The sequence below is a fragment of the Camelina sativa genome, chromosome 17 (assembly GCF_030686135.1).
Source record: "Camelina sativa cultivar CO46 ecotype springtype chromosome 17, ASM3068613v1".
Lineage (NCBI taxonomy): Eukaryota > Viridiplantae > Streptophyta > Magnoliopsida > Brassicales > Brassicaceae > Camelina > Camelina sativa.
The window spans coordinates 4000179-4019898 of record NC_141896.1 but is presented as its reverse complement, the minus strand read 5'-3'; the positions used below and the strand labels follow the sequence as shown (position 1 = coordinate 4019898).

The following is a 19720-nucleotide window of genomic DNA, read 5'->3' as shown; positions in this document are numbered from 1 at the left end:
CTAAATAACCATAAGAACGGACGAGATGTTTGATGAGGCGTGACTATGTTAAACAGAATTATAGATTATAATCAGATAATGACTAATAATTTAGTATTGAAAAGAAAACTTGATTAATATATTGCTATCATTATATTATTGTAAATTTGTAATTCTTGAATGTAAAACTAACTTTGACTTTAAGAAACCAACTAAACATCGACAATTAAGGGAGAATAGAGAGAAACCAGCTAAACATCAAACGACTAACATAGCTCTTATAGTTAAAATTTTACTTCGTGGCAGGAGGAATTGCGCCTGCGATTTTTGAACATTGCTCTTTCAACATTGGAGGAAAAAATGGATTGATTGGGAGTTTTGGCAAGCAGTTGGCTTTACCTTCCAAAAATGCTTTGCAGCAAGCTGGACCAATGTTGCCAAATCGTCCACTAAGTATGGCTTGAGAAATTTCTGTGATACATCCCGGAATATTCATCAAGGATGACCAACATTTTGCAATATCGGGGAACTCTGGCATGCCGGGACTGAGTTGGAATGGAAATGGAAAGGGAAGTTGTGGTAGCTGAGCATTTGTAGAGACAACAACTGATATGATCACTAGAAGAAGAACAACATTCTTGATAGACATTATGAGAAATCTTAGAATTGATGAAAATATTAACTCTGTGTGAAGTTTGTTCTTGACTGATGAACAATAACAAGATCATTGCCCGTTTATTTATACGAAAACAGTGCTATGGTATTAATTGTGATGATCAAAACGTCTTGGAGTCTTAAATTAGTCGTTTTCAAATTAAAACAGAATCAAAACGTCCGATGATGAAACGGACGACATTAATTAAATAGTATTAAGAAGACGTATCCGATAACTAAGCCAGTACATCTTAATGAAACCGGTTTATAATACACACATGCACACATACACATTAACGTGTATATACGACTTCATGTTCATGATGAAGTGGGCATGGTACTAATGCTATACCATGCTTTGACTTCTCCTTTCCTCTTTTGCCACTTTTTGTATAGAAATAATTAATTTGCTACACCTTTTGTTTGTCTTGTTATTACATTGGATCAGAACATCTTAACACACCGACTGTATTTTTGGAATTATTTGATAAGAGTATTCTAAATATAATGTAATTTGAAAACTAGTATATTAATACGTACTTTAAATTTTTTGGCATATGTAACTCATACTTTTCTTATGAGAATTCTATATTTGACAGTCTTTTTTTATGGACTCGTTAGTTTTTTACAAATAACGTTTAACATAATAATAGTTGAAATATAACAGTTAACCTTTTTTGTTGACAAAATTTTTAAAAATTGTTCAAAGTAATTAATTATTATTATCGTGTGATAAACTGAATAAAAGAAGAGACGAAAAAGGACAAGAGAGTTTGTGATGTAAACATAAACAAGTTGTGACATGCAATTCATTAATACAGCAACACTCAGGCTGGCAATTTACAGATGGTTCAAATCAAACCTTAACCAACCAATCAAATCTGCATTTTCAGCATTCATTTATAATTGATAGTTATGTCTTATTATATTTGTTTTCTTCTTGATTTTATTCTTATTATCATATATATTGTTCTTATAAGTATAATTATAAAAATTCGGCGCGCAACATCACGTATCCTCTCATCTTGATCATGTCACCCTAACAAACTCCACAACACACAATCATACGTTTATAAATATTTTTATATAAAGATTACGAGATCTATATTATTATTTCTAGTTAATTACTCCTATATATTACTTCCTCAGATTCAGTTACAAGGTTGATAATTCAAAATAGATATGTTTGCGGTAAAATATTTTCTAGGTCTGTCATTAGGTAACAAATATGAGTAATATGACGCGGCGCATATCTTACATTAAGTTTAATGGCTCCAAACTTCCTAATTGTCACACTCACACAACAACTCACAACTCAGTGTAAGGTAGGATTTGTTTTATGAATCTAAACAAAAACTTAGTTGTTTTTAATGTGGAAGCGATCAATTTTTCTTTTTAACTTTTTCGTATTGTTAGAATGTTTGTGCTTGATTATGCAAGTTGCAAAACCTAGTCCTGATAAAGGACGATCTACTATACTTCGTGTTAAGATGGAATCGTTATAAACGGACAAGGTTGTTTAGCCTTTGCCCTGACCAAAACGATTATCTGGGCTTATTATGGGGGCCTATAAGATGGGCCAAGTGTGTATGTCATGATGGGAGAGAAGGATCGGATCAGCTCTGACTAGTGACCATGTTAAACAGAATTATATAGATCATAACGAGATAATGACTGATAATTTATTGAAAAGAAAACTTATTCATATATTGCTAACATTATTGTAAATTTGTAATCTTTGAATGTAAAACTAACTTTAGCTTAAGCAAACAACTAAACGTCGACAAGGAATAATAGAGAGAAAACAGCTAAACATCAAACGATTAACATAGCTCTTATAGTTTAAATTTTACTTCGTGGCAGGAGGAATTGCGCCTGCAATTCTTGAACATTGCTCTTTCAACATTGGAGGAAAAAATGGCTTGATTGGGAGTTTCGGCAAGCAATTGGCTTCACCTTCCAAAAATGCTTTGCAGCAAGCTGGACCAATATTGCCAAATCGTCCACTAAGTATGGCTTGAGAAATTTCTGTGATACATCCTGGAATATTCATCAAGGATGACCAACATTTTGCAATATCGGGTAATCCTGGCATACCAGGGCTAGGTTGGAATGGAAAAGGAAAGGGAAATTGTGGTAGCTGAGCATTTGTAGAGACAACAACAGAGATGATCACTAGAAGAAGAAGAACATTCTTGGTAGACATAATTGAGAAATCTTAGAATTGATGAAAATATTAACTCTATGTGAAGTTTGTTCTTGACTGATGAAAAATAACAAGATCATTGCCCGTTTATTTATACGAAACAGTGCTTATATGGTATTAATTGTGATGATCAAAACGTCTTGGAGTCTTAAATTAGTCGTTTTCAAATTAAAACAGAATGATGAAACGGACGACATCAATTAAATAGTACTATTAAGAAGACGTATCCGATAACTAAGCCAGTACATCTTAATGAAACCGGTTTCTAATCCTTTCGATTTAATTTTAAATTGATTTGAATCGGTTTGATTCTAATAACAAATGGCATGAAATAAAATGATATTTCGTGATGGACAGCCGGGACAAAGTGGCACGAAATTATAATGTTACCGTGATAATTCCTAGTGCTCAACCAAATAAATAACAACTAACAAGTACGTACATACATGTTGCTTCTTATTCGTTTTCCTCTAGAGGAATTTGGGAATGAAAAAGAAAAAAAAAACCAAAGCAAGTCCACAAAATATAATCAACGGTTGACTTTGCCTTTGAATGATTAGTTCTTGCATTGTTATAAGAGATGGTCCACTAATAACTCAACCGGCCATTGTTCCCGAATATTATAACAACTCCTCAGAATCGACAGTCCAAGCTGATAAACTAAGGTAAAGAGTACCACCTGGAAATATCCTACTTTATAGCATCTCAGAAATGGTATTTCCAAAATAATATATCTAAAAAAAAAAAAAACGTTGAAGGTGATGAAGTTTCAACAAGCCATAGATCGGGCATGGTAATTTCCGGATAATGCCAATAATGGTGATTAAATGGATACTTTACTGTAACATTAAGGACTACTTGTGACATGATGTGATTATAGAGAAAATAAATATATCCAGAGTACATAGTATAATCGACTGATAACATAAACGAAAGAAGTAATCATGTTAAGGATTCGATTAAAAGACACAAGAGTAAAACGAAGTTATCTTGTTACACCAATACACCATGTTTTTTCTTTTTTCTTTCCGTGAGTTGTTATTTGATATGAGTGATTAATTATTCATTTACTTGTGGAATGCTATGAATATAGTTACACAACCCACGATAAGTTAACAATGCAATTTGTGTACTACTACTAATCACAAATCCCAAAAATAATATTCATTGCCATAATTTTTGTAATCAAATGCATAGTTTTTGTAATCTCATCTTGATCATGTCAATAAACTCAGAACACACAATACTATAGATCTCGTAATACTATCTATAGTATTATTATTTCTAATTAATTACTCATATAGATATTACTTCCTCAGATTCCAATAACGAGGTTGATAATTCAAATTAGATATGGTTGCGGTAAAAAATATTCTTGGTCTGCCATTAGAGTAAATATATATGACGCGGCGCATATCTTACATTAAGTTTAATGGGTCTGAACTTCCTAATTGTCACACTCACACAACAACTCACACAACTAGGTGTGTAAGGCAGGATTTGTTTTAACTAAACAAAAACTTAGTTGTTTTTAATGTGGAAGGGGTCAATTTTTTTAAAACTTTTTCGTGTTGTTAGAATATTTTTGCTTGATTTATGATGCTAGATAGAATATTTTTGCTTGATTTATGATGCTAGATGCAAGTTGCAAGACCTAGTCCTGATAAAAGACGATCAACGATACTTTGTATTAAGATGGAAATCATTATAAATGGACAAGGTTGGTTAGCCTTTGCCCTGACAAAAACGATTATTTGGGGATCTATAAGGATGGGCCAAGTGTGTATGTCATGGGGGGAGAGAAGGATCGGATCAGCTCTGACTATGTTAAACAGAATTATAGATTATAATCAGATAATGACTAATAATTTAGTATTGAAAAGAAAACTTGATTAATATATTGCTATCATTATATTATTGTAAATTTGTAATTCTTGAATGTAAAACTAACTTTAGCTTAAGAAAACAACTAAACATCGACAAGGAAGAAAAGAGAGAAAACAGCTAAACATCAAACGATTAATCGCTCTTTTAGTTAAAAATTTTACTTCGTGGCAGGAGGAATTGCGCCTGCAATTTTTGAACATTGCTCTTTCAACATTGGAGGAAATGGATTGAATGGGAGTTTTGGCAAGCAGTTGGCTTCACCTTCCAAAAATGCTTTGCAGCAAGCTGGACCAATGTTGCCGAATCGTCCACTAAGTATGGCTTGAGAAATTTCTGTGATACATCCCGGAATATTCATCAAGGATGACCAACATTTTGCAATATCGGGGAATCCTGGCATGCTGGGGCTGGGTTGGAATGGAAAAGGAAAGGGAAGTTGTGGTAGCTGAGCATTGGTAGAGACAACAACAGAGATGATCACTAGAAGAAGAAGAACATTCTTGATAGAGATAATTGAGAAATCTTAGAATTGATGAACATATTAACTCTATGTGACGTTTGTTCTTGATTGATGAACGATAACAAGATCATTGCCCGTTTATTTATACGAAAACAGTGCTTATATGGTATTAATTGTGATGATCAAAACGTCTTTGATCAGTCTTAAATTAGTCGTATTCAAATTAAAACAGAATGATGAAACGGACGACATCAATTAAATAGTACTATTAAGAAGACGTATCCGATAACTAAACCGGTACATCTTAATGAAACCGGTTTATAATCCTTCGATTTAATTTTAAATTGATTCCAATCGGTTTGATTCTAATTACAAATGGCATGAAATTATCATGAGATGATGATATTTCGTGAGATGATGGCAAAGAGTGTATTGTATGTTCTTCGCGGCACCGAATAAAAGAGAAGCTAATCGGCCACGATGACGATTGCGACGCCTTTCAGTGGGGCTGTGAACTCTGTTACGGCGGCGAGGACCGTTCTGATAACGGGGGTGAGCAAAGGTTTGGGAAGAGCCCTAGCTCTGGAGCTGGCGAAGAGAGGTCACACTGTCATAGGATGCGCTCGTACTCAAGAGAAGCTCACTGCTCTTCAATCGGAGCTCTCCTCCCCGGCTAATCATCTCCTCCTCACCGCCGATGTGGTAATTAACCGCCGACTCTTCCGTGTTTCTCTTGTCTTGTGATATTCGATCGGCGTTTCTAGTCGTAAAGCTAACTGCTCTTCAATTCGATTGCTGTTATTGGCTTATTGCAAATTAGATGAATCCGTTGCTTTCGTGTTGAAATTAAATTATTATTGGGGGCTTTTGCGATTTTTTTTAAGGTTTTGAGCTTAGCAAGATTTATATGGTCTATGTTTGCAGAAATTAAACACCAGTGTTGAAGAACTGGCACACACTATTATGGAGAAGAAGGGTGTCCCAGATATCATTGGTATATATATATATTCACACCCTTCTTTGTAACTACTAGTTGTTTTGGAGAAATCACTAAATTGTTCCTAAAGTGTTTGGTAGCTGTTGTATCTTTCATTGGTAGATCAAACCCTGAGATAAACGCTGCCTGCTTTATATCTCTGGACCTTTTCCTTTCTTTACGTTCTATAGACAGAACAGTTATGGCATTGTTTCCCTTTAGTTCCTGAGTATTCTAAACTTGACGTTATACCATTTGTTGGCATCTAAGAATTCCCTTCATTTTTCTCAAGGGTAGCAACCCGTGAAGTGTTGGTTTGATGTTTAGATGATTATCATCTCCTGCGAGTTTTAGGCAGAAAGTTTTTGCATTATTTCTACTGCAACTTTTGTAGTCTTATATCTTGGGAAATGCATGTTGCAGTTAACAACGCTGGTACTATCAATAAGAACAGCAAGATTTGGGAAGTCTCCGCAGAAGATTTTGACAATGTCATGGATACAAACGTTAAAGGGGTAGCAAATGTGCTGCGTCATTTTATCCCTTTGATGCTCCCACGTAAGCAAGGGATAATTGTGAATATGTCTTCTGGATGGGGACGATCTGGTGCTGCCCTGGTGAGTCTTAATCAACTCTTGCTTGAATCACTAGCTGTTACTGTGTGTGTGTTTTTGTCCTTCTAGCCAGAAAGGTAACAAAGTCAACTGAAACAAAGATAATTACTGATATATGGAATTACGGTAATATATTACCGTGAGCTAGACTTTGTCCAGATATAGTATTGATGTTAGATACTTTTCCCTGATATTGGAGCATACACTACTAAATTATCATACACGGAAATAGGAAAAATGGTGAGTTAATAATTTAGATGGTGGTAGGGAGAGATTGTAGCTTCACCTGAAAGGTCTATGTAAATTACTTGGTTGGTCCCTTTGCCATAGTCTGCAAAACCTACAATCATTCTTTTAGCCCTCTCTCATGTCGTCCGGGCACTTTTCTGGTATCTTTTTTTTTGTATATGTAGATGATGCTATTCTTGGTAGGTTGCCATACTGTTTCGTTTTGAACTCTTATCATTTCTCCATGTCAAACCTGATTCCAGTGACAGTGAAGTTAACTTTTGAAACCAATACTGGATCTGCAGGTTGCACCATACTGTGCATCGAAATGGGCGATTGAGGGTTTAAGCCGAGCGGTGGCAAAAGAGGTAGCTGAGGGAATGGCAGTGGTTGCTTTAAATCCAGGCGTGATCAACACAGAATTACTCACTTCCTGCTTTGGGAACTCAGCTTCGTTGTATCAAGCTCCTGATGCTTGGTAAGTAACACCCAACCTCAGAAATTTTATGCTTTTAATGAAATGTATCCGCTTGGCCTTTTTGACGAAATACTCGCTTACTCTCTAGGGGTTGTTACTCTTCTTGCTAATTGTAGCTTTTGGTAGGTAGTTATGTGTCATGTGTATGATATGCGTTATTTGAAGAGAGTGACCTTGTGCGTAAATCAGAACTCTTTTATCTTTTCATTTGCACTTGTAGATATATTTTGTTTTAGGTATTGTAACAACTTTGAATCATATGCGTGCTCTGTTTGATCTCTTTGTGTTTGTTCGATAGATCGATTGCCTAAAGCCCTAACTAAACCTTTGCTGTGGGATTGGAAATGTAACAGGGCTGTAAAGGCTGCTACGATGATTCTGAACCTTACAGCAGGTGACAATGGCGGATCTCTCACAGTCTAACAACTACGCTACACATTTTATTTTCAACTTGACTGCTATGGATAAGGAGCTTCTTCAGCAGAAGCTTAGAAGACAACCCTTGCTTTGAGGCTTTAATTAATTTGTTTGTAACCAGAAATTTGTCAATCTAGTACCTTCTTAGGTTCATGTACTTTTTGAGTCTCAAAGTCAGGGATGATATTTTCATAAAAGTCAGTTTTATATGACTAAAATAGTGAGTACGATATGTAACTGTCACAAATATTACATGTCAAAGATGTCTTCAACAACTTCGGAGTCTAAATTTTAACAGAGGCGAAACAAACAACACAGTTCATTAATGTTGAAAACTAATCACAATACTTCATTTGGCTTCATTGCCATCTTTCAGTCTCCCAGTCCGATTGTCATATACAATCCCACAGGCCACAGCGTTCAATCTGAGGCAAAATGTATTAATATTAAGGGAATTTAGTTAAGAATACTACGTTTGGATATAAACTTTTCAAATCTACCACAACCTAAAACTCCTTTTCTATTCTACCATAACTCACATGACAATTACTCTCTTGATTTTCTAATTTGGAGAGATGTAGAGTGGAAGAAGAAAAAGTTGAGTTTTGTTCGGTCATGAAATCTTTTAATTTGGTCTGACAAAAGTCAAAAAGATTTGACAAGAAAAACAAAATAAAAAAAATCATTTTTTTAAAGATTAAAGAAAGAAACAAAAATAAGGTTATTATAGTCTTTTTAAGTTATACTAGATGAGTTCCCGCGCTACGCGCGGGTTTTTGTTATGGCTTGTGTTTTCAAAATTGTTCATATCTATATATACATTTTTGAAGACATTTATTAAATAAATCCTGAAGTTCACACTTATTTACAATTATGCCATTAGCATTAAATATCAAATATTAATTTGGTAATTAATTTAAATAGTATAAAGACTTCGATTTCCAAAAATATATATATAGATTGTAGTATATGTATGTATATATTAATATGATATATTGGTGAAAAACGGATCAACAACTATTGTAGTATGTATGTATATATTAATGTGATATATTGATGAAAATCCAAAAATATGAGGTTATATAGATATAATTATTATATATAAAGTACCAAAATCATGAAAATAGTAATGAGTCTTTTAGTTATTTTATTTGACCTCTCATGTATCAAATAAGATATAGATTTTAATAAAATATTTAGTTGTAAAAGTTATATTTTACTTGATAAAAATTTGAAGAAATAATTTGATAAAAAGTGATTTTTAGCCTCACATACTATTTTTACTTTCACGGGTTTCGTATGATGAGTTTTTGCGGATTAAAAATCTTTGAACATGTTGCACGACCCGCCTAGCATGGCGGGTTTGGAATATAGATTCAACACTAAAAGTATTATTTCATATATACTACAGATTTGTAATCATAGTTTGGAAAATTAAATTATAAATTATTAGTATATGAACTACAAAATATTACATATACTATAACACATTCTTAATATTCAAAAATAAAAAATAAATACATATAAAAATATACACTAACATACTATATATTAGGCATATACGTCTGTTTAATTCTAGAGAACAAAAGAAATCTAGAATTTTATATTCTATCTAATAACAAGTTTAATATAATTAGGTTATAAACTTTATAAAAGTGTAAGAAGAAGAAAAAAAATTCTAAACAAAATTCTTAATTAATTAGAAAAAGTTAATTAATTGAGAATTTGAAAACTAAATATATTAAAAATTATTATTTAAAATACAATAATTTATAATTAGCCCTGTGGTGTACCGCGAGTGAAATCCTAGTTTGTATACATATTTTGTTGCTATAAACGGGATTTTGTTTTAAAAATTGTTAATTTTTGAATTTGATGTTTGTAGATTTCCGTTTGTTTTTCCTACTTTGGTTTGGTCTGTTTTTTTATGTTTTTGTTTTTTTTTGTTGCTCTTATTTAGCAAATATATGAATGTTGTACATTTTGTTTCTTAGTCATATAAACTAAATTCATTAACTTCATAATATTAATATAACTTTTTCATATTTCTTTTTAGAACACCATTTTTGTTTTTCTCAAATTATTGAAAACTGTAAACAAAGTAAGTAAATTGATGCGAGTTTTTTTTCTCCTTCGAAGTTATCCTTTTCTTTTTGTGGATATTATTATGGTTGTTGTTGGGAATTAGTATTCTTTATAGCTATACTACTTTGTATTCATTCCCAGCTAGGTCACTTAAGCAATTTGGGAAGTTATGTGTGTGGGCTCCATTTCGCTACAATATATAAAAGTGTATATTTGTGTTATTGTTATCTTAGTTGGTTGAAAGTGTGTAAATTTTGGTGTTTACTTACCATATCTCCATTACTGTCGTTGGTGTTTTTTTATCAGTTTTGTTATGTCATTGTCTGATATAACGAACGTAGCAACGCTCTCCCCATCATGAACTGCAAGCTCGACCTTGTACCTTAATAATGAAGTAAATCGTTTTGTAAATATGATTTTATTTTTTTAACTTGTACCTGTTTTCGGGATTACTTGTTTATTTGTATATATGATTTAGGGTTTTTTTTAATGCAAGTTAATCATATTTTAAGAACATTAAAGGTATTAAGAGAACGATTATGATTTTCTCTGTACTATTTATGTCTTCCAGATTAGATCTTTGGACGCTTAGTATATCTGGCCTATAACATCTGCGGGAAATTAAATAGAGTTTCTTGATTTTAATTTTATAACTACTTTTATGTATTAAAAACAGATGGGTTGACTGCTATTAATTTGTGGGGAATTAAATGTTTGAGCATGATTTTGGGCTACAAAAGTCGGGCGTGAAATACCGGGTAACTGAAGGTTGCTGTTGGCGTATGATACATATTCTGCATAGGTGAACATTCTGAAAGTTTCCTTTTTGATAATGCACAGACTTTCATCTTTCTTACAAACTTCTGTATTGTCGGTGAATCGTATAGCGTTGTTATTGTCGGTATAACCCTATAATGCTCATAGACCGGGATGACTTCAAAATTTCTCATGGTGTAAACTTGGCCTTCTTTAAGGAGATCCATATATTGAGGGATGCGACGATGGCGAATATAAGCTTGTATTAGGGAATCCTAGATGTTGTTAGGTGGTCAGGTAATGGTAAAGAATGTTTTCTAGAATAAATATCATATGTTGTCATTTTAATAGTGATGTACCTTTGTATCAAGGAGAAGGAGATCTAGACTCATAAGCTCTCCGTTTCTTTTAAGCTTCCCACATACGCATAAGTCGGACAGTAGTATGTTGCATACAATTCCCAATTGTTAGCTTATCTATAGCAATAGATTCATGTTGACGCTCTGAAGATGTTGATTGTTTGACAGCCATATTGATAGAAAGTGATTCCGATTTAGCAATATCAAAGTAATAAAAGTGATTAGTTTGGTTTCAGTGGGATCTATTTTGCAAGTACCCACCGAATTATTTTCTAAATTAAAAAGTGGTGAAAGAAGGTAGAAGAGAATGTAGCGAATGATCTGTTTTCTATGTAATTATGAACGAGAAGCTTTGTGGGTGGAGAATGGGTGTGGATAGGCAAATTTATATTGGTGTTGGATATTTTCTGTGATGTGAAGTTGAAGAATCTCATTTTTAACTAATAAATATATATAATTATAAAACGTAATGGTTTGGTTTTTTTTAGTTACCATAAATTTAATTTATATAAGTAACATGCACCCAACTCTTGCTATACTTTTGCGACTAAAGTAGATGAAAAGTTTAGTGGTTACATTCTCTCCATATTATTATGTTCTTTATTACTGTCGTTATAGATGACAATTAGGAATCTAATTATGTAATTTCAAATACGTGGTGTAATAGTTATATTTAAATTGTTGAAATGGATGAGGTTTCTTTTCTAAAATTTATTTATTCTATATCCAAATTGTTAAGCCAAAGTCTGAGTACGTTTTTAATATGAATTTTAATTGTCTGGTTGCAGCGAATTAAATGTCATACTATATATTTGTAGACTATTGCATTATGTAAAAGAATAAATTTGAAGCAGTAAACCACTAATAACCACACAACGTTCACGTACCTCTTTTGAGTTTATTATAAATGTATATATATATATATATATATATATATATTACAAATTACATGATTTGATGTCTAATTATTATTAATTTTGTTTGTTGTTTGTATTTTTTATTATAAGTTTATAACCAAAACCCTCATACTATTATTTCAATATTTTTCAATACTTTTATTATTATACATACTTTCAATCTTAATTAATATTCTTCAAGAGTATTTTTTTGTTTTGGTTATAAATAAAACACTGATTGAATTTTTCTTACCAATGGTGCTCCAAAATAAATATGTATAAATAAGTTTATACGTGGCGCACTCTTAAGTGCTGACGTGTCATGCTGAGGGAGAGAGTTCACCACTTTTCATAGTATAGATAGATTTGTGGTAGTTCTAGAAAAGAGTTATGTAATGTGGTAGAATCAATGAGAAAAATTTCCAAATGTGGTAGAATTAATGTGGTAGAATTGTTAAAAAACTCGTAAAACTATTTCGAAGTCATAGATAGGGGAGGAGCAATCGAAGAAAAGATTGTTAATTAGTTCCACATACAAAATATTATTTCATGTCATGTAACGTAAGGTAAGTATGTTCTAATATCTAAGATTAGACATGAAAGACCAAAAAAGGAAATTACAACACACTCACGTGCCACCACCAAAGGCGCGTGCCTGCTGATAGAGGTCATAAAATCGTTGAGGCGCGCTTACATATTTTATCACCCACATTGCGTAACCCTATACGGCTATACGCCTTCACAATTGTTAGTTAAAGAGTTAAAAAAGGAAAATATTACAATCTTCACGACACGTCTATATATATCTCTACGTTTCCTTCTCTTCTGCAACTCTTTTGGTCTCAGTAACATTCTGAAGCTAATCATTTCTTTTTCTCAAATATGAATTTTCTACTAGAATGTCAGATACACCAGCAAAAGCTGCCGCCGTCGGAAGGGATGAAAAACACAGTCAATGTCGTAATGGAAACCATTACTGAAAAGATCCATAAAGATCCGGTCACCGGAATCCAAACCCTAGTCGGATCGAACCACCAGGCCCACCCCAACTTCAACTTTAGTATCGAAAGCACCTGTCATAGTCACATCCGTGATATCCTCCTCGATCAGCTATCGTATAATCGTTCGTCAAGCACAATCTTAGCCTCACACATCGCTTCTGCTGCAAACAACTTAGGTTTTGGCGTTAACGGCTTCGTTATAACCCTGTTCGTGACTGTAACGACGAAGCGTGTCTACGTTGTGCCGTCGGAGTCTGTGCTTCAGGTTCAGAGGCTGCTTTGTGAAGGAAGAATCGATGGAGATGAACTCAAGAGATTGAAGATGGAAGCAGAACCGTGTTCCATCTGTCTGGAGCATCTCTTGGGTTCCAAGACCGGTGTTGTTCCCACACGCCTGCCATGCTTGCATGTCTTCCACGACCGCTGTATCACGAAGTGGTTCTCCCGCAAAAATACTTGCCCCATGTGCCGGAGAGTTTTGTTTGAATGATTTAAGTTTTACATAACTTCAGTTTTTCTTCTGCTAACATGCAACCTAGTAAGAGAGCAAGATCATAAATTTTGTATATTGCTTCAGTAAATGAGAAATCAAGTTTTCATCATTGTGATCAAAATAAAACTATGAACGTTTGCAAGTTACAATCTCTCATCTTTATGCACACACCCTTTGTATATCGCACCCACAACCTTGGAAATAATCCCAAATTCATATTTGTCAATTTAACTTTGAAGCTTTACTAAACAGGATTGTGGAGACGATTGAGCCAAGTAATTAGAAATGGATCGGGTTTGTTTGATTTTGATTGCACCTTCACACACACATGAAATAAATCAACTATCTATTGCAACTTGCAAGTATCAAAAATCAAAAACATCTCAAAAGCACAGTTGATATCATTCATAGCTGTCTCCAAGAAATCAACTAAAAATCCACATAATAGTAAAAACAAAATTAAGTAAAAAGCTTCAAGATCCAAAACTTGGTAGATAATCCTCACACCATTCATCATCTGCATACTCCCCCTGCAATTAAAAGCTTTTAATTTGTTAGCCACAATATCATATACAGTTCATAAAAAAGGACAAGTGAAAGACAAGTAGCCTTTGTTACCTAATCATTTTGTTTCAACGCCTATGGGTTTTTCCATTGCCTCTTTTCCCTGAAAACAAGTGTTTTGGTTTAAGACATGGTATAACTCTGTCTGCTTCTCCACGGCGTGCAGCTTTGTTCCTCTTCTTGTGAGACTTATTCCCAATCTTAATTGCCTTAATCTTTTGTGAAGAATCTTTGAAGCCTTCACCTGGTAAAACCTCATGTGGTGGCCTTGACACTGATCTTGATCTTGACAAAGATCTTGATTTGGATCTCAGACACATCTTCTTCTTCTTCTGCTGCTCATCATCATTCACATCCACATCCATCAAATCGTTACTCAAATCATCATCATCCACATCCATCCACATCCATTAGGACATCAGCAGATCAAGATAGTTCGAGAGTTTGGATCAATCGCAGGAAGCCTCGCCATGTGCTGCCTAACCTGCTCAAGATAAGCCAAACTAGGACCGATCCCTTTCATAACAGTACACATACGCCCAAGAGCTGCCACTTTTAAGCACTTGCACCGGTACAGTGAATCACCATACTTGATTAGCTTCACATAATCCGAGGCGATTTGGCTGATCTTATTCCTAACGGTATTAAGCTGACCAAGAGCGAGCTTGTAGTGATCTTTATCGTAAAGGACATGAAGAAGATCGTCAAAGAAGGGGTGAATCTCCTTGAGGCGAGGAAACTCGTCGATAATGGCAGAGAGCTTCTCGTTGAAGTTTGATTGTGTGAACTTCACTTTCATCATGTAGAAGCTACGGAGTTTGCTGATCTTGTCACCCTTGTGAACGATAGTTTTTGTCTGCCGCTGAGTGCGGGAAAGAACGATATCAACAAACTGTTTTCCATCTGGCACAACTGTTATCTTCTTGAAATTATACTTCACCATTGTTTTTGCTTATCTAATCTGCACAAGATTGATCATACGAATTAACTAGGGCAATGAGTGATCAAAACAGAACAACAAGTAGAGATCATGATGGTATGCTATATAATAGGAACAACATCTAGGGTGCCGTGCATAACTATATAACAGGAACATTTTAGGCTTATCAATCTCTCTACTCAATCCGCAAAGACCAACCTTGGAAAATGAGGAAAAGAGAGAGCTCACCTTACTAAGAGGAGACGACGGTGAAGTAGTCTAAGAGAGAGACAGAGAACGCTAATGTCTGTGCCCTAATTTGTCGCAGACAAGTAAATTAGGGTTAGAAGAGTATCTCTCTTTCCCAAGTTCCGTGAAAATGAAAAATAACGCCTCCAGCTTCAAAAATATTGCAAGAACATCTATTAAAATTCAATTAAAACACCAAATTTTCTAAAAATTATCATTTAAATCTGGTGTTTTACAAATTAAAAGGTTTAATGCTGGAAAAAAAGGTTTAATAAATAAAAAGAAATTGTATGTTGCTCATTTATTCATTTGGTTAGATTTCGAGGACCATTCCGATGCTATTTTGACTAATTTCAGGCTTTAAGAATTAATATTAAAAAAATTAACTTGGTTTGCATTTGCAACTACTACAATATGTGATGACTAGTTTATCAATAAACCCCCCAAAATTGTGTGATTACGTAAACTAGCCCTGGAGAAATTCTCTCAAGGCTAAAGCCTTAAACAATTGATGTAGTTCGATATCAACTTGAGTGTTATGGATTAGGGAGCTTCTTCAGCAGAAAGATTAGAAATAACCCTTGGTTTTGAGGCTTGATTCATTTGTTTGTGACCAGAAATTTCAACCCAGGTACTACCTAGTACCTTCTTAGGTTCATGTACTTGAGTTTTAGATGTAAGTAACTGTCACATATATGACAATTAAGCAGTTGCCTTTTGCTGAGACACTCTCCTTTTGTCCCAAAATGACATGTCAAAGAGACAAAGATGATGTCTTTACAACTTCGGAGTCTAAATTTTAAGAGAGGCGAAACAAACAACACAGTTAAATGTTGAAAAGTAATCACAAGACTTCATCTGGCAAAATACAATCCCACAGCGTTGGCAAAATGTATTAATAAACCAAACTGAAGTCACCTTCATTCGATCACCTTGTTTTAAGGGAAGTGAAAGTCAAAACTCAAAACAAACCCCTCTTATAATAAACTGGACCACAAGGGTGATAAAACTATTCCAAGTCATATATATATAGGGGAGGAGCAGTCGAAGAAAATATAGTTAGTTCCACAGACAAAATATTCTTTCAGGTCATGTAAGTATGCTGTACCTAAGATTAGATAGATACATATGTTTCCATGAAAGACAAAAGGAACTTTACCAAAAAACTAAGAATGTAATGAAGGGATCACTACAAACTATCAATCTAAGGAGTTGCAGCCGGGTCTAGTTCCAGACAACCTTCTGGTGCGTTATCAGCTTCTTTCCCTGTAAGAATGTAATGAGGCACCTGATGGGAGAATCTCAACATTTCTTCCTTTTGAATCTCCCTCACATCGTTTCCATCTGTGCTTCTACGGAAAACTGCCCTGAATCCTTCAGCTTTGAGTAAGAGAGTCACGGTTACACTTTGTTTGTCTTCTATATAGTCATCAAGAACTTCCACCATCTCATACTTGTGTTTAACTTCATCAGGGGTATCCTTGTCCCACTCAGGAGACCAATTTCGATACAATGCCCAAACTTGTCCCTTTTTGGGAAGGATATGAAGGAATCCTCTTGCACCTTTGGCGAAATCAACTTTGTGAGAAAAGGCGTTTAGTGTATCTGTAAATTCATGTCTCCCTGACCTAAATTCCCCACATGTTTTAGCAAAACCAGCACCCATCCAGTCTATGGGACCAAATTCACTGGTGCCTTTGGAATTGAGCCAGCTGATTTTCATCTTAAAGGGATTCAAAGAAATCACCTTATGGATGCGGGCATAAAACCGTGGCATTCCGTCGTCATCATCATAGGCAGCCCAAATCTGGTCGTCTTTGAAAGAACTTTCAGATCGGTCTAGATCAAAGTTGTGAAAGTCTGAATCCGGAACAATGATTGTCTTCACTTCATCATCCTTCTCTTCATCTGAAGCATGGGGAGTTTCATCAACTGGCTTTTCAACCTCATTTGCATTGCCACTCATCTTGCTCGTTGCCTTCATACTTTTCTTCTCCCCATCAGTTTCCCTCACCTTTGCTTTCATTTCAGAGATCATCTTCGGCAGTCTCTTAAAAATTTCTGTCTGGCCTCTTTCCATAAGAGCTTTGGTTATATCACAAGGTAACAACATTCCTTGTACATGAGTATGTCGAGAGCCTAAGGTGTTGGGCGTTTCAGTATATCCATTGCCAACATTCCTTGCACCTGTCTGATTACCTGCCAATTGACCTCGCATTTGGTTATCGTCTGTCTTCAGCTTCTTGAAATTCCTCAGATCAGAGTTCGTGAATCCTCTAGCAGCATCCCTTTCTCGCGACTCCCCAAGCTCTCTCTTCAGTTGTGCTTGCTGAACTACATTTGCAGCTTGATTTGTAGCATTTCGGCTGTTAGAACCAGCCATTCTTGTTAAAGAATCCCACTGAAAATTATAGTTAACAGATGGTGCAGGCTCTCTCTTAGAAGAAGGAGGACCATATGAATTTTTGTTTGACGCTTGATTTTTGGAACTCCTGTGCTGTTGGTTAGATGAGAGGTTGACTGGCGGCTTCGGAACAAATGAAGGCGGAGTTATCTCTTGTGCAACAAAACCATGATTACAGTTGGGACAGAGCAAGGTCTGGTTAAGATAAACCCTTAGATACTCATACTGCGTGTTGCAGTTGCCGCACTTTGTCCAAAAGGTACTACTCTGGTTGGGCATCGAAGGAACAAAAGCAGGCGGCGAACCCACACGGGATCTATCCATACGGGCAGCGGGCTTAGATCTGGCCCTGGCATTCGGAACTACATGCTCCCTTACATTATGAGTCCCGTTAGAAGTTGGCTGGAATGGTGGAATCACGCTCTGTGTTGTTGAGAATCGTTGAGCTTCTTTGCCCCTCCTTATGTTATATTCTAATCTCTTCGTCGGGTCAGACAGTTGAGTCCAAGCTTGTGAAAGCAGGTCAAACGCACCTTCAGCGCCGTTGCACTTGGTTTTATCCGGATGGAGCATAAGAACTAATTTCCGGTATTGTTTTTTGACTGCATCATCATTAGCAAAGGGATTCACACCAAGGATACCATACCAATCAGCATCTCCGTAGATATTTTTCTCTCCAGAGATATAAACATCGATAGCCGCCAATAAATGTTTCAGACCATCCAGCTCTGGAAACAAGTTTTGAGCCTTGTTAGCGAACTTTTTTGCCCCATTGTAGTCCTTCTCTGTAATCTTCCTCTCAGCAATATCCATTGCCCTTTTCGCTTCATCCTTGTTGCATTCCATGTCCTCGAGAGTTGCTCCGTTCCAAACTACAATCCTCTGGAAACTTTTTTGAATAGAGGATCTTCAACAGAATCCTCAGAATGTTTCGCACCTGTCTCAATGGAAAATGAAAGGAGCAAAGAGAGCGATTAGATTCAGAGGAATGTATACAGATCATGTTTAGGTGACCCTGATATGCTTCCACACGGATTCATTAAAAACATGAGGAGTTGAAAGGAGTAGAGTGAAAATGATAGATTTGTTTCAAAACAGATACACAAGGCTCATAAAAGAGAGATCTTGAGAATCTATCAACCTAATGTAATCAAACATCATAACAACAGGTTAGATCCAGATTTTAAATGAAGAGTCCTCAAAATCTATAACAACATTGAAACAGTGATGAAGAACCAAAAACTCAAATCAAAGCCACAAAAAAAAAAAAAAAAAAAAAAATCAACTATGATCACAGATTCCTCAAACTCTAATAAGAAAAAAACCTAACCTGAACCACAATTCACCAACGCACAATCAGAATTCACAAAAAAATTTCCCAGTACCATTTGCATCTCTTAACAACTCGCGAACAACAAAAGAAAAACCCTAAAATCATAGATTACTTCCTCGAGCAAAGTCGATCAAAAAAAAAAAAAAAAAATTCACAAAATCCAAATCGGTTCAAAAGAAATTGAAACATACAGACGTCAAAATCCACAAAACCAGAAAGAGAAAGAGAGCGGGAGAGAGAGAGATTGAAAATGAAAATCACCACAAGTGAAGCTTGAGATGGAACTTGGAGAACTCCAACGGCCGCAGCAGCACCTGAGCGGGGCTTATATATGAATCTCTCAACTTAAAATTCCGTTGAACTTCGAGATCCACAGAAACAAAGACAATGAAGAAATGGGAGAGCGAGCCCACCGTCGTACTAAGAGGAGAGAATGAGAGGAAATTGAGAGACGGTGAAGGAGTTTAAGAGAGAGATAATAAGAAAATTAGGGTTAGAAGAGTATCCTTTTCCCAAGTTTCGTGAATTTTTTGAAGAACAAACATCTACTTAACACAACAACACCAATTGTTCTGGAAAAATATATCTCATTGGTCACATTACAAAATAAAAAAAAAAAGATATTGTTTGTTTTGCACATTTGGTTCGACCGTTCGAGGGCTGATCCGATGCCGTTTCAACTAATTTCAGAATTTGTTTTGGTTTTGTTGTTTTGACCAAAGCATTTGCAACTATGTACCGTATATGATGACTATTATCAAT

At 35.1% G+C, this 19720-nt stretch overlaps 6 protein-coding genes and 1 pseudogene across 8 annotated transcripts; 2 read left to right on the top strand and 5 right to left on the bottom strand.

Moving 5' to 3' along the window:
- Positions 1–94: 94 nt before the first annotated feature.
- On the bottom strand, positions 95–703 carry LOC109130001 (uncharacterized). The gene has a single exon (XM_019239109.2). The coding sequence runs from the start codon at positions 626–628 to the stop codon at positions 272–274; it is 357 nt and encodes a 118-aa protein (XP_019094654.1). The 5' UTR covers positions 629–703; the 3' UTR covers positions 95–271.
- A 1591-nt stretch (positions 704–2294) lies between these two features.
- On the bottom strand, positions 2295–2882 carry LOC109130002 (uncharacterized). The gene has a single exon (XM_019239110.2). The coding sequence runs from the start codon at positions 2837–2839 to the stop codon at positions 2483–2485; it is 357 nt and encodes a 118-aa protein (XP_019094655.1). The 5' UTR covers positions 2840–2882; the 3' UTR covers positions 2295–2482.
- Positions 2883–4778: 1896 nt separating this feature from the next.
- LOC104759146 (uncharacterized) lies at positions 4779–5489 on the bottom strand. Its single transcript, XM_010482108.2, has 2 exons — positions 5453–5489; positions 4779–5248 (listed from the first exon to the last, which is right to left on the bottom strand). Exons 1-2 carry the CDS (start codon positions 5487–5489, stop codon positions 4884–4886), a joined length of 402 nt encoding a protein of 133 aa, XP_010480410.1. The 3' UTR covers positions 4779–4883.
- A 68-nt stretch (positions 5490–5557) lies between these two features.
- Positions 5558–8174, top strand: LOC104755241 (NADPH-dependent pterin aldehyde reductase). 2 transcript variants are annotated; one of them, XM_010477590.3, is made up of 5 exons: positions 5558–5888; positions 6111–6180; positions 6586–6779; positions 7310–7482; positions 7836–8174. In XM_010477590.3, exons 1-5 carry the CDS (start codon positions 5667–5669, stop codon positions 7903–7905), a joined length of 729 nt encoding a protein of 242 aa, XP_010475892.2. In that variant the 5' UTR covers positions 5558–5666; the 3' UTR covers positions 7906–8174. The 2 variants fall into 2 exon arrangements, 1 of the variants encoding a protein (XP_010475892.2); XR_015587702.1 differs by having other exon boundaries at positions 5589–5888; positions 6586–6853.
- A 4703-nt stretch (positions 8175–12877) lies between these two features.
- Positions 12878–13486, top strand: LOC104759145 (uncharacterized). The gene has a single exon (XM_010482107.2). It carries the CDS (start codon positions 12878–12880, stop codon positions 13484–13486), a length of 609 nt encoding a protein of 202 aa, XP_010480409.2.
- A 985-nt stretch (positions 13487–14471) lies between these two features.
- Positions 14472–14996, bottom strand: LOC147923309 (nucleolar GTP-binding protein 1 pseudogene; annotated as a pseudogene).
- A 1226-nt stretch (positions 14997–16222) lies between these two features.
- LOC104755239 (uncharacterized) lies at positions 16223–19633 on the bottom strand. 2 transcript variants are annotated; one of them, XM_010477588.3, is made up of 2 exons: positions 19220–19633; positions 16223–18562 (listed from the first exon to the last, which is right to left on the bottom strand). In XM_010477588.3, exon 2 carries the CDS (start codon positions 18469–18471, stop codon positions 16426–16428), a length of 2046 nt encoding a protein of 681 aa, XP_010475890.2. In that variant the 5' UTR covers positions 18472–18562; positions 19220–19633; the 3' UTR covers positions 16223–16425. The 2 variants fall into 2 exon arrangements, with proteins under 2 accessions (XP_010475890.2, XP_010475891.2); XM_010477589.3 differs by having other exon boundaries at positions 19223–19620.
- Positions 19634–19720: the final 87 nt, after the last annotated feature.

Excerpts from the sequence above, each read along its gene's own strand:
- LOC109130001 (XM_019239109.2), bottom strand. The coding sequence starts at position 628 with ATGTCTATCAAGAATGTTGTTCTTCTTCTAGTGATCATATCAGTTGTT.
- LOC109130002 (XM_019239110.2), bottom strand. The coding sequence starts at position 2,839 with ATGTCTACCAAGAATGTTCTTCTTCTTCTAGTGATCATCTCTGTTGTT.
- LOC104759146 (XM_010482108.2), bottom strand. The coding sequence starts at position 5,489 with ATGTACCGGTTTAGTTATCGGATACGTCTTCTTAATA. Across the intron at positions 5,249-5,452 it reads TCGGATACGTCTTCTTAATA|ATTTCTCAATTATCTCTATC; the intron begins GTACTATTTAAT and ends ATCAATTCTAAG.
- LOC104755241 (XM_010477590.3), top strand. The coding sequence starts at position 5,667 with ATGACGATTGCGACGCCTTTCAGTGGGGCTGTGAACTCTGTTACGGCG. Across the intron at positions 5,889-6,110 it reads TCCTCCTCACCGCCGATGTG|AAATTAAACACCAGTGTTGA; the intron begins GTAATTAACCGC and ends CTATGTTTGCAG. Across the intron at positions 6,181-6,585 it reads GGGTGTCCCAGATATCATTG|TTAACAACGCTGGTACTATC; the intron begins GTATATATATAT and ends TGCATGTTGCAG.
- LOC104759145 (XM_010482107.2), top strand. The coding sequence starts at position 12,878 with ATGAATTTTCTACTAGAATGTCAGATACACCAGCAAAAGCTGCCGCCG.
- LOC104755239 (XM_010477588.3), bottom strand. The coding sequence starts at position 18,471 with ATGGAATGCAACAAGGATGAAGCGAAAAGGGCAATGGATATTGCTGAG.